Genomic DNA, 14030 nt, shown 5'->3' with positions numbered 1-14030 from the left:
AGGTGTTGAATATGTAACAAAAGAGCTTTTACTTTAACGATTCAGTCATTTGAACTAAATAACAAAAAGCCATAGCCAAGAGTTTCAAACTGTCTCAATCAAGTATCAACTTGTATTCCATAGCTCATCAAACATAGTACCAGCAGAATATGACATCAAGAAAACCATATAAGGTTTCCAGGAAAAACAGAGTACAGGAGACCTGAATTTCTAGTGTAATGAGGCAATGAGAAGGAAGAAAATCTTTTTGAAGGGACAAAATATGTTCTTCTGACTCTTATACATCATAAAAGCAAACAAGGATACACATTTTTTCCCACTGAAGTCCACCTTTACTTCTTCTCTGTATAAAACCACATGCAGTGAACTGGATGAAACCCTTTTTCATCTCAGGAATTTTCTAAAATAAGAACAAAGAAAAAGGCAGAACAGTGTTTATTGGCAAATGAGAAAAATCTGCAGTCACCTTTTCTGTTTTCATGTGGGGGGAAAAAGGAAAATCAGTGGGACCCCATTTTTTGCTTCTTTTCTTCAAGATAAAATAACCTTTGTTCTTTAGATGCAGGTCTACTAAACTGTTCTCTTGACATGTGTATTAACAGTTACATCTGAATGCTCCTGCATTGTGTGGCCATTGTGTGCCACCTTTGTGTATCAGTACAGACAGTGGGACATGGCTGGAATGCAACTCAAAACAATATTTTTTGTTGCATGTTACATAGAACCAACACTTGACTCATTGTTCCTTTTTTAAAGTATGATATACAGTAAGCAAGGTATGTACCTTGCTTACTTATTGGTGCTAGCCCTTCATTTCAAAGCCACCTTTACTTCTATATTAGAATAAAGGGGAAAAGTTCACAGCCATAAACTATATTTGCCTTGCTCTGACATAACATGCTAATTTAAAGACTGATGGCTTTCTTTATCAAGATGGGTATAAATAAACTCTTGTTTAAAAAAATACAGTTCACAAGTTTAGGTGCAGAAGCAAAGTAAAATCTATCCATCCTACAACTCAACTGGCATGTGCTTTTTAAAAATAAATCAAGTCAAAAGTACAACCCCCTAGAATGATTTTACATGGTTTAGCTCTATTGCTATTTCTTTAAGGCACTGCCGTTTTTTTGACTGAAACTAGCATATCATAGAGAGTGAAAAAGAATTCACTGTTTTTAAAAAAGAGGAGGCCATAACATTCACAGAATCATCTGGCAAGGAAACTCCATAGAAAACAGAAAGTGGCAAAAGTGCTCTTTTGTTGGAGTTTGGAGGGTAAGCCTCCTCTTCTTTCATTACTTGCATTGGGGAGTTTTTGATTACGCCTGCTCAAACAGCCGCTTTGTACTAATGTGTTTTCTTGTGGATTTGCCAGGTGACCCCCCAACCCTTTGGCAGCAGGCCAGTTCCACCACAACAACTGTTCCTTAAACAAGCGCAGCAAGTGAAGTCAGTTTTTGCCACTGCTGCCCAGATGGAACACTGACTTTTCTGTTCTTTTCTAGCTGGTAATGAATATAACCTAGTTTTTTACATTAAAGCAATACAGGAATCTGAGAGGTGTCCCACTGAATATGAATACAAGAAAGATGCGTGTATTTATTAGGCCTTCGTCAAATTTTTTTCTCTTGGGATTCAGGTGCTGCCCATCCAAACTCATGGACATTCCTACTGTTGACGTTTTTAAAAGAAATTGCACATCAGATAGCCTTTGTCCACTTAAGTCTTCTACATCCACTTTCCCTTCTCTAACTATTAACCTCTCTGCTCTAGTGCTGGCAGAAATCAAACAGGGAACAAATTAGGTCAGACATGAGAGACTGAGAAAAGCCATAAAGAAAAAAATAGAAGGCAGGCATGGACATTCATAGTTTTTCATAGGATGTATGTAGTAAGCATTATTACCTTTTTCTTATGCTCCAGCAGTTTAAGTGATTTCAGGAGGAGGAGAGGGGGAAGGGGAAGACAAATCAACTCTTTCCAATTGACTCTTATAATCCCCTCAAATGTTGAAGAAGGACAAGAGTGAATTTAGAATGAATCCTGAAGCTCAGAAGCAAGCTCTGTGGTTCTGCTGACAGTTTGGAGCTTCTCCTTCTCCTAAAGTATTCCCAGCATTATTGTATGAAACAACTCTTCTACATGCTGACAAGAGACAGTAATCAGCATGCCCATCTCTGCAAAATGCTTTGCTTTGGACTGGCATGACATAGCAGTAAGAAATCACATAGGGCTCGTTTTCCAGCTGTTCAGCCAATAGATGTAAATTGTCACTCATCATCAGCCCACTCGTGGTGCTCAGGCCGTTAGTTGCTGCAGGCAAGCAAGTAATTAAAATGCTGAAACTTTCTGCTCATCCCACTAAGTAGAATCCTCAGGGTGATGCCTTAAAGGGCAGCTTGTGAAAAAACAAATTGATGTGATTGGAGCTTTTTGCTCCTACTTCTCACATGACTCTTCTTTTAAATGCCTTTGCGGACCCTTTTTTTGGCACATGATATAAGGTTTTGTCCCTGACGTTTATGACCTTTTGCTCGGGAGCAGCATGTCTCTGTAATTTTTATGCATATCCCTAAAATCCAAAGATACAATGTCACAAACAACTTTAAAAGGATCACAGAGGGCATAGAATATAGTATGACCACTACAACAAAAATGCAGCTTTATGTACCACTCTGCAACCCCTTCTTTATGAACTCCATCTCTGTATTTCTTCGTTTGCTAACAAAAAGCCACAGTGTGGTGTTTTGAATATCAGACATCCTACTTTGACTCATACAGTCATGGCATATTTGATGTCCTGAAGTGATGCATTCTGGAATACTTAAACAAAACAAAAAATACCAGTAGGATATATTCATAGAATATTTTTAAATGAGCTGTGCTGAATATTTCCCTCAACCTGCTTAATGAACATAGTTGTCACCAGGGATCCTGGTTTTTTTCTGATTAAAAAAAATCCCCAATTTTCAGGTTAAAAAAGTAACCCAAAATCCACATTTTTCCATGAGCAGAAATGAGCTGCTCCCACTCCAACTCATCAAAAAATGTATTTTAGTCTCTTGTAGGCATGAGTCCAGAAACACGGTCAAGATCAAGATCACAGTCCAGCACATCCTCCTAAGAGCAGTGCTGGCATGCTTGGTGCTGCTTTGATGGCAACTACACATTTTTACTGTGTTGTACATATATAGAAGTCAGTGAAAAGACTGACAAGGCCAGTCCAAGATCTTCACGTTCACTGCAGACATGGCATGTTGTTCCAGAAGAAAGGAATGGATCCAGGTGATGTCAGGTCACAGCTCTTACCCTTGTAGTGTGCAATACGTATAGAACTAGGGTAAACATCCATCCCATTTTTCCCTTGACAGTCCTGGATTTTGGAGGCTGGTCCCAGACAGGGGATGCAAATTTAAATGAGTGTCCCAGGCATGGGGAACAGTTCTGCTGGGAAAGAAAGCAGCATGGTGCCCCTGTTGCAGGATGCCACTCTGCCTCTGCCTCTCCCTGCAGTGCACCACTGACTAGGAGGGAGGGAAGAGAAGGTGTTGGGGGAGGAAGGAATGAGGAAAGTGTCCCAGATGTCCTATATTTCCAAGCAGGATGATGGTTACCCTATATAGAACTAAAGTGAGTGGGCAGGGCTGGTTTCTTGGCCGTGATTTCAAGATCACTGTGGAGGCAATAGAAACATAACCTTAGTAGTTATATAGTTACTATGTTCTATAAAGATAACCAGAAGAGTACTGAGGAGAGAACTGTGAGAAATATTTTAACGTATCTTGTTAACCATGAGTCCCTTGCCATTACAGAGTCCCAGAGCATTGGCAGTGACTTTGGTCTCTCTTGCTCTTTTCCAGAGTCACGTGGTGATTTTTGAGGATTGTGGTCTTGTGTACCAAAGATCCTGTTTGTTACAGGGCAGAAAGGGTATTTTCTGACTTGTAGCTTAAAGGGGAAAGGCCTGGAGGGGATGTTCTTTTGAACTTTTCTAGACTCAACATCTAGCACAGGGGTGGGCAAAATGTGGCCCGGGGGGCAGATGCAGCCCACCAGGCCATTCTATCCAGCCATTCTATCTGGCATTATCTACGGGGCCCCTAAAAAATTTAGAAAATTAATATTAATCTATCCTGGGCTGCCTGTCATGCGGCCCTCAATGGCTTGCCGAAACTCAGTAAGTGGCCCTCTGCCCAAAATAATTGCCCACCCCTGATGTAGCACATGGTTGCGTGCAATCACAAGGGTTGATCTAGAAGACCCAGTTGGTCACTTATGCTCCTATGGGGGAAAAAAACCCCACTTAGTAAAACCAAAATTAGTGAATACCTTTCACATCTTGATGGAGTGTATATAGGTGACTTTTGTTGACTTTTTAGTCTTGACTTCTGTGTGTGTTAGTTTTCAGAATCAAGTCTCCTAGGAAATGTAGGGAAATATTACTTTAGTAAACAGTAGTTCTAGCTTTATTTGAACTAAAAGCAGTTAATTTTAAGGTGCCACATTAAAACAAAGAATAATAATGATAGAATAAATGTTATATCTTGATCCATGAATGTGTCTACTACTTGCAAAGGAAGGCTCCTCTAGTTAACACCCCCTATCCTGCCATAGAGTGGTCGGATTTCAACTATGTAACAGAGACAAGAAAAAGGCAAATATCACAGTGGACATTCTCTGTTGTCTCTGAGGAGATCTCAAAAAATAAAGCATGTAAATATTTTATATTACTCTTGAAAACAAATGTTGGTTGCTATTTTGTTTTAAACAAACGTGCAATTTGTTTGGAATTGAAAAGTTAACTATAAACTGTTTATTTGCTCTACTAGCAACATCAATGACAAATTGTGAAATTGACACATGACCTGTTAAATGGTGTTTGAGAGAGACTGCATTTCCGTATAGAAACTTACTGAAATCTTGTTCACTTACCGTAAATTGCACAGCACGTTGGATGAACACTTTTGTATGCTCCTCTCTAGAGGGCTTGATAGAAATTTGTTCCAGATTTTGTTTGGTGATCTCAGCTTTGCATTAGTGACTATGTTCAACCCTTCCAGAACCATAAATGCTGACAACCAGGATGATGAGACTTTAGGATATTAAATGTCTGCACTGTGATACTGAAGATTAGCTCTTGCAATCCAGTCATTGATATAACTAGAATAGAGTTGTCAAATGGAGATTGTATTTATTATCTGTGAAATGCCTGGAGTTGTCTTGAACCATTTCAAGCAATGCATTTGTTCATTCTCCCACATGTAACTATGCATGATGCAGCTTGGTATCTAGTTAGTTTCTCTGAGCCAGGAATGGATAACTTTTCAGTCTTGGCTTGAAAAAATACTTGTGTGTGTTACACCCTTTGTCACACTTTACAAGATACTGCAATCAAGTACTGGTGTTGTCTAGACACTATAACAAAGTTGAAAAAAACAAAAGAAAAAAAATCTCAGATTTTCACTTTTCATCTAGTTGTCTCGCAGGCAATCTTCATGCTGAAAAAAAATAATAGGGAGGAATCAGATTTAAAAAATAGCTGCAAGGGGAGAGGGCCGTTGTCTGGTTGGTAGTTCTTAGTTAATAATTGTTAATAAGAGCATGCAGAATTGTTTGCCTTGCAGAACTGTACATTTAGTCCACAGTAGTACTGTTTTCTAGTCTATTTGCTTCTTCAACATTAACTCCTTGAATAATTTTACTTTTGTGGCCACTTGTAATTTAATCTTCCTCTCATTTACGGACTGAATGTGTAAATCACTTATGCATGAATAGCTCATCAACTAGTGTGAATCAGTGCAGCTCCAGGAACTTCAAAGAAGGTATTTCAGTTCACACCAGCTGAGCATTTGTGTATATTCAGTGAAGGTCAGTTGAGCAACAGTGATTGTCTGGTTGTGGAGATTTTGTTTGTTTGTTTGTTTTTGTTTGAATTGCTACACAATACTTTTTCTGAAGATTTTTTTTTTTTCTTTTTCAGTTTTCTGGTCTATTTTCCCCTCCCCTCCTCTCTCCTTTACCTTCACTCTCCTGCCTTGCAACTTTTCCTATGACAAAATGGTAAAAGGAGAGAACAGAGGCAGGAAACCCATTTTCTGTTTTTTACTAAGGAGGTACCATTTTGAACCAAAGGGAATATGTCACTGACAGAAGTCTTCTGAGTAATACAGCTTGCTTTTACTAATGCATTTTCAAATGAGAAATGTTACCCTTCTCTAACAGTTCACCTTTTGAAAGATATTACAATTTCATAGTCAGAATGCCTTTAGAAAGTACTTCTACAGGTTGAGATTCTTTGGGCAACTTCTCTTTTTCTTGATTTGGAATTTCCCTTACACTGTGGTTTTTATTAGGTTTTATTTTGCACTTTGTCACAAAGGCTATTGAGAAGTATGAGTATGAGTGCTTCTTGGTAGGGTAAATTAGCCCACATGGAGCTCCACTGTGGTTAAACTACTACTGGAACACAAGCAGAAACTTCAGATATCTCTAAACTACAGCAGTTACAGAAAAACTGACTGTGGTGTAAGCATACCCATATGGGTATCCCTACCATGCACCCTAATGGGGAATTCATAACCAGCTCCATGCAGCACACCTTTCTCCATCCTGCCTGGGCAAGGTGTCGAAGCTAATACGTCAACCAGAGTTCCCTGAACCAGCTATAAACCATATTGAAGTGTGATTGATCACTGCTGTTGGACAGCACAGCTCGCATGCTTGCTCTCTCCCTCTGCCCTCTTCTTGCTGCTGTTTCTTCAGGCAGCTAAGACCCTGTCTGTTTCTTAAATATAGGACTGGGCTTTTAAATTTCTGTTAGTAGGCTTTACAGTGTCTCTAAGGAAATATCTTGAATGAAGACATTGTCTTAAAAAGCATAGAGAAGTAGTAGAAAACAAGAAACTTTGCCCACAGGTGAGAGTCAGAATGGCTGGGACATCAGGAATGAATGGGATCATCTTAGTATAGTACAGGTCAGGCTGATGTACTATATCGATGGTTTCTTTATTAAAAATAAGTGTGCCTATAAAGGAATTTGACATTTCTAAGTATAGGAAATCTTTTCCAGTAGGTGCTCTTTTATTTTATGGGACAGGTGAATTCAAGAAGCAAGGCAGGCACAATGTGAAGTATCACAGGCAATCAGTAGATTACTGAATATTTTAATTTTCAGACCACTAAGCAGTAGGTTGGTAGTGTACTTTTTGAAAATTCACAAGTTTATTAAAGCTAATTCCTGTGCTGATGTTAGAGATAAACATGCAGAATCATCAGGTTAGCAGCTACAAACATATGAGGACTTAAAAATTAGATTTGTGTTTACTTGACTTAGCATAAATTAAAGTAACTTGTATTTCTAATATCTTCTGCTGCTTTTTTGGTGATGTCTCCACACACAGAAAACTATGTACCCTAAACAAAGTTAAAGTGAGACAAATACAATACTGAGGAAGGCTTTGCTTTTCTGCTTCTTCTTTTGCCACCTTTCTAATCCATAGCTCTAGTGTCCTAAGTGTTCACTTTTTACTTGCCCTGCGTCATGATGCCCGTTGATCACATAAAAGCATCAGCATGGGCTTTTAACTTGCTTTACCCCCATGTGAGCTCAGTGCTGTGGATTGCTCAGCACTGTTATTAAATTATTTAGATACCTGTATGTGGATTTAGGAGCCTAACTTTAGACTCCTATATGTATAAGTTCTGCTGTGGCCTCTTCCTTCTTTAACTCCCTTTGCTAAAGAGGCATGTGATGATGAGGGAGTACTTCTACTACCTGCCCAGGTGCAGAGAAAACCTCCTAGCAGTGCTGACCAAGGGCTGGGATCTAGTAGCAACAGATACTGCATTGGCAAAGTATACTCAGTGGTCCCCGGATGGAACCGAGGGAGTGTCTCCTAAAAGCTTCTTCCAACTCCTTTATATTTATCTATAAACATTGAATTTTCACTCCAGAGTATTGAGCTCCTGAATAGCTACCCTAATTTCTTCCTAGCAGCGTATGTGAATTGCATGAATGTGACAACACTCATCTCTCCTTTCTTTGTTCTTGCAGGATTTTAGATAATGGGCTGTGTGCAATGTAAGGATAAAGAAGCAACAAAACTGACGGATGAGAGGGATGGCAGCTTAACTCAGAGTACGGGTTATCGCTATGGGACAGATCCCACCCCACAGCACTACCCTAACTTTGGTGTGACTTCAATTCCAAACTACAACAACTTCCACGCCACAGGAGGCCAGGGATTGACTGTGTTTGGTGGTGTCAATTCCTCTTCTCATACTGGGACTTTGCGTACAAGAGGAGGAACAGGTAGGACCTAATATGAGCTTATAGCATTGGAAATATGTCTACACAGCAGACAGGGCAGCATACATATTCCCAGGCAGGCTGTAAATGTACTGTCTTGTGTTCCCAGAAATTGTATGCCCACAAATTTATCCTGTTGAGACCTCTGCTGTGTAGACGCACCCTGGACCCATCATTTAAAAAACTGTTTAGAAAATAAAGAACACCTGCCTTCAGAGTAGTCCCTGAACTCTAAATGGCCTCACTGCCTTAGTATCTGTCCTTGGAAAAAGTCATCTGTGACAGTTGATCATTAAAATAAACATGACTAGGAGGGGAAGTAAGTGTGAAGGGCTGTGTCGTGGCTTTAAAGCTGTAACTGTTAACTCACAGTTATAAGCATAGGTGCTAGGTAAGCCAGCTACCCACAGTGACTGTTTAGTGTAGCTCTTTTGTACACCTGCACATCATCACATGATTTTGCAATGGGATTGTTAATCACACATCTCTTTCTATAGGTGTAACTCTTTTTGTGGCGCTTTATGACTATGAAGCAAGAACAGAAGATGACTTAAGTTTTCACAAAGGAGAAAAATTTCAGATACTTAACAGCTCGTAAGTTGTAGGGGCAAAAAGATTATTCTTTTTAATTGTTTAAATGAAAGATAACTGTATAATGCCAACAATTCTGTTTATCTACTTAATCATTATAGTCAAATGCATTAGATACTCAAATACGATGCCTAAGTCTTTATATTTGCCTGCTTTTGTGTTTTTCAAGATTTTATTCTAGAAAATATTGCCAAGACTGCATTGAACGTTAAAAAGTGATTTGTTAGAGTAATATAATGCAGTTCTGTGGTTATAGTCTCTTGATGGTTTTCATATCTAATGACCTCAGCTCACAAGAAACTCAGGCTAGAAACTAAGGTCACAAGCTTCACAGGCAGTAAGAAAAGTTGTGGGAGCCAAATAAGATCCATGCTAACAGTTTTCCAAACCAATTGTCTTCCATGTTTCTATGCCAGAAGGTTTAAAAGAAGAAATATAGTCCAGTCACCAAAGCTTCTACTTTTTCATGCATGCAGAGGGCAGCTCTGTTAAATAAAAAGGCACCTTTTACAGTTACATTTGAAGAAGAGCTGCATTTTAATCTTTAAACACAATTACTTCAAATGGATGTAGCTACTGTCCATAGAAAAATACTTGTTTAAAATTAACTTCTGAAAGATGACCAGGCCTCTGAGCTACTGTCAGTCCTATAACCAAGTACCTTATTGAAAGCTTTTGTTCTGTGCTGTTTTGCAACCATATAGAAATAAAAATGGATAATATGGAAGTTACACAGTATACCGGAGAGCTTTGTGGTCTTCTCATCCCTCCTTATTGTCATAATTTACAGCAGTGGGGCAGATACATCCCTGAGGTAATTCTGTTACATTTAATAGAATAACGGCAGGGCTCCATTTGGCCCATTGTGCATTAAAGTGAAAAAAGTCAGGTAATTCTGTGGAATATTTCATGAAACTGTGCAGCTAGAGAGCTTTGATGTAGATGAAAGCACAGAAGCTTCAGTTAAGACTTGTAGAGGGAGCAGCAGTTTAAAAAGCTCTACATCTGAATTAGCAACTGCAAAAAAAATGTGACAAAAGATTTTACATTATCCATGTTTTTACAGTGCTTGCCACCCTCCTAGCATGACAGACTTTCTACATACTAAGCCACCACTTGGGAAAAAAATCAATCTTGTTATAAATTCCTTTAAAATTACAATTTGTGAAATCAATGAGAGCTCAGAATAACTTGCAAAGCAATGTTATTTGGAGTCATTGTGGGACATAGAGAAGTGATTCCACCCCCATGTGAGCATTTGCAATGTGAACATTTTAATACTGGTACGTATTTTCTCTAGGAAGCTTTATGAAGGAGAAAAAAATAAGCTAATCAGCCACTTTCTTGGGAGCTGAGGGTATTCAGTCCTTCTGACAATCCAGCGTTGTGTGCTTGAAACCTCCAAAACTTAACCATGCTCCCAAACTGTTAAAAATTAGGTAGTACAAGCTCTTTTAATAAAAAAATGCTTGATCTTTCTGATTCTATTAAAACTGAAAATAATACAAGAACCATCTTTCCTATGCTGTTCTGGTTCTGTTCAGAGTCATGAAGTGCACAGGTGCACTAGTTTTTGTTTTAAATTTTTAAAAAAATCTAACTTTGAATCCATAAATGATTCAAGTTCGTATTTGGGGTGCAAGTTCAGATCAGCCATGAATTTTCTGACATTTCTTTTAGCTCTAAAGTGAATGTTGGATTTGATATAAAGTGATATAAAATGTAATTAATTCCCCCTCTTCTCTGGCAAAGGTTTAGGTTTCTTTCTTTTGCAGCATGTTATGATATGCAGCAGGTAATATTTCTGCATATGATAAAATACCTCCACCTAGTGGAATTTCTGTGCTATAATCCTTTTGAAATAAGAGAATGATGATTAATCTATCCATTGTGCGATATGAGAAACAAAGAGTGCATGGAGGATTTGAACAGTATTGTTAACAAAAGCATTTTGTATCTCCCCAAATATATTTTTAATGAGCATGCAGACTTCAGCTGCCTAAAATTTGGCAGATAAATAGGTTTGGCCCAATTTTCAGAGGTGCTAAACACTCATGGCTTGTACCAAAGAATAAGGAGTGCTGTGACTGCACAATGGATTTCGAAAATCAGGCTACCTCTATTTAGATGTTTTACCTTAGGCACCTACATTTTTAGAAACAAGTTGCATGTTATGGAGAAGCTAATACATGCAGCCTGCTTAAAACAGGCTTAAAATGTTTCCACTCATACAATGAATAACAGAACATGGGATTTTGGGCTTTACAAATCAAGAGTTCACAAAATGAAAAAGAGCATTTCCTCTTCAATAAAATGCCTCTGTTTTGAGTTGTTCTATGTAAATTTTGAGGTGTGAAAAATAGTTTATTTTTCTGCCCACTTAAAATAGCTTTCCCAATCTCTGATTTCTATATTGGCATTTGCTTATTGAAGGCTTTAAGATGTGATATTCTGTAAAATTTTAATAGATAAATCTCTATTTTCCAGATGAGGAATTTGAGACATTTAATATCTGGCCCAAAGGAACAAAAAGGAGTCCTTGTTTGAGGAAATTAGACGTCAGAATTGTCTGGCTCACAGTATTATGACGCTGCTAACCTATGAATCATCTCATCCTGTGAAAATCTGAAAAATAAACAAGTTTTTAAAAAAACTATCATGTTCCATTTCAGCTGATTTTATTCTAAGGGCATCGTCCTGTCCTTACTCTGCCCTCCCTGTTACTGATGCACACTGAAACTTTGCATGTAGCGTGCTGGAGCAGGATGGGTCCAGTGTTTTTCTTTCAAAAGCCTTCAGGGAAATGGTTTGCACAGTGATTCAAAAATGCATCCAAATCATTTATGCTTTTAAAAAGCTTCTGTGGGTGACCAGAGCCCAATTTTCAAATGGGAGGGGCTTGAGGATCTTTCCAACGCTGTGATTTAATAACAAGGGCAAGGAAATGGCATTGTTGCATTATTAAATTTCTCTCTGATCATCGAAACAGAAGTCTGGATGTCCTACAAAGATTGTGATTTTGGCAGTGTGTGGATCCAACCTTGTTTCCAAACTCTTTCAAGAGTCTATATTGGAAAATAACACACTTGTCCCCAACCATACGCACATTTATTCTTAATTTCAGACTAAATTCATCCCTGCCTGAATGAGATTTCAGTAAGAGTTACAGCCATTCATGTCACAGGACTGCTTTAAAAAAACTCAATTTCTGACAATAATTCTTTTTTAAAAATGAATAGATGCAACTGTTTTGACTTGAGTGCAAACCACTCTCCAAAGTGCATCCAGGACAGAGGGGTGAGCTGTTAATTCTTAAAGCTTGTGGCTGCAGATAACGTTAGCAGTAAGATAACTTAGCAACTGTATTTCTGTCCTGTATTTCTGTGTGTCATACTTTCTCACCTTTATTCCTGCAGTGAAGGAGACTGGTGGGAGGCACGTTCCTTGACAACGGGAGAAACCGGTTACATTCCCAGTAATTATGTGGCCCCAGTTGACTCCATCCAAGCAGAAGAGTATGTTTTCTTTTCATTGTACAGACGCATTAGCACTGGTCTTGCAGGACATGTGAGAAATTTGTGTTGATTGATTGTGGTGATTTTCAAGTGACTTGAATAATTTTTATTTCACTTCTCAGCTTCACTGATAAATAATTAAAAACAAAGGGAGAATAAACTTAGCCATTTTTCAGTTGGAAGAAAGAACACCCAGAGAATAAAAGAGACCTACATACTTATAGTTTACACTGTTTCTTGCTTTAGGCCTAAGTGCCCCAGTTCACCCAAATTAACTCACAGGAGCCCTTGGGGACAAGTAATCTGCATAAAACAATACAGATTGCATCAACAAGCACCATTATTGTGGGAGGTTGGCTCACAGAGGGTGCTGAGAGACATGGAAAAAAAAAACAGCCTACACTTTACCGGAAGAGGAAGCGTGTTAATTCAACCCAGCTCTCCAGCATCTGTATAGATTGGGCACTTCAGCAGGGCTTTTTGGTGCTTTTATCTAAAGCTGATTCAATCAGCTATTAGGAAAATGCAGCAAAAAGCCCTGCTGAAGCACCCAATCTATACAGATGTTGGGCAAGCCAGGTAAAACTAACGCAATGCCTCATCTGGCCATGTGCTGCATTCAGCACGGGGATGCACCAAGCTTAAAGTAAAGCGCTGTTTTTTGGTGGGCATTTATGTCTGTAAGCAGCCAGCCAAAATGCACAACAAGCACAAAAACATTATCCACAGGAATGTATCATTCCTTTGGACTAACACGTGGTTCCATTCTAAAACTATATTTATCTCACAATGGACACATTGGGCCAATTTTGTTTTAGAACAAGGACCTTTTGGGTGAGCATGCAAACTCAAGTTATGTTATAAAATTTCCCTATTATAATAAGCAGTTTGTTTTCAAATGAGAGACCTTTTAAATGATGAGGTGCTTAGAACCAAGAAACGACTAAAGCACAGTGATTGCAAGAGCATAAAACCCTACAGAATCATGATGATTTCATTGTGATAGCCTCTTAGTTTTATCTGGACTTCTAACCTGTATTTCTTAGAGCCCTGCCACACGTTCAAATTAAAGCTAGGTGGAAACCAGCTATAAAGCTGTTACACATTTTCAGGTATCCAAGTTGTAAACATGTTGGTCTAGAGGCAAAAGGAATCAAAACTCATGGAAAAGGTGATATATTTTATTAGACCAATTAGATATTTGCAAACAAATTATTTTATTTATTTTCAAGCTTTTGAGCACCCTCAGCCTTCATCAGGCACAGGAGAGAGCAGAGATTGTAAAAGTTCACCTAGGTAGAAATGAAAATTCATATTTCACAGGAGACCTGAAGGTGTGGCAAAGTCTCCTGTTTGTTCAGGTTAGGCACAGAGAAAGTTTGAAAGTCTTTTTATCTCAAAGTTGTCTGGTGGCTTGCCAGACAACTTTGAGGTAAAAACACTTTTTCAACCTTTCTCTGTGCCTAACCTGAACAAACAGGATACTTTGCCACACCTTCAGGTCTCCTGTGAAATATGAATTTTCATTTCTAGCTAGGAGCACATTTACAATCTCTGCTGTCTCCTATGCCTGATGAAGGGTTAGTGTGCCCGAAAGCTTGCAAATAAATAGAATA

At 38.6% G+C, this 14030-nt stretch overlaps 1 protein-coding gene and 1 long non-coding RNA gene across 7 annotated transcripts in view; one reads left to right on the top strand and one right to left on the bottom strand.

Moving 5' to 3' along the window:
* The window catches only part of FYN (FYN proto-oncogene, Src family tyrosine kinase), a 195622-nt gene that overhangs the window by 134051 nt on the left and 47541 nt on the right, over positions 1–14030 (top strand). For all 6 annotated transcript variants that reach the window (XM_014605870.3, XM_014605868.3, XM_059733079.1 and 3 more), the window contains 3 exons: positions 8054–8311; positions 8806–8902; positions 12316–12414. In XM_014605870.3, the coding sequence (XP_014461356.1) occupies positions 8065–8311; positions 8806–8902; positions 12316–12414 (443 nt within the window). In that variant the 5' untranslated portion in view covers positions 8054–8064. The remainder of the gene's footprint in view (positions 1–8053; positions 8312–8805; positions 8903–12315; positions 12415–14030) is intronic.
* On the bottom strand, positions 6–3653 carry LOC109286265 (uncharacterized). The gene is made up of 2 exons (XR_002094251.2): positions 1906–3653; positions 6–400 (listed from the first exon to the last, which is right to left on the bottom strand). It is a non-coding gene; the product is annotated as an uncharacterized LOC109286265 (long non-coding RNA).

This window comes from Alligator mississippiensis, chromosome 1 (assembly GCF_030867095.1).
Source record: "Alligator mississippiensis isolate rAllMis1 chromosome 1, rAllMis1, whole genome shotgun sequence".
Classification (NCBI taxonomy): Eukaryota; Metazoa; Chordata; order Crocodylia; family Alligatoridae; genus Alligator; species Alligator mississippiensis.
Note: the sequence above shows the minus strand (reverse complement) of the source record. Positions and strands in the feature narration are given on the sequence as shown.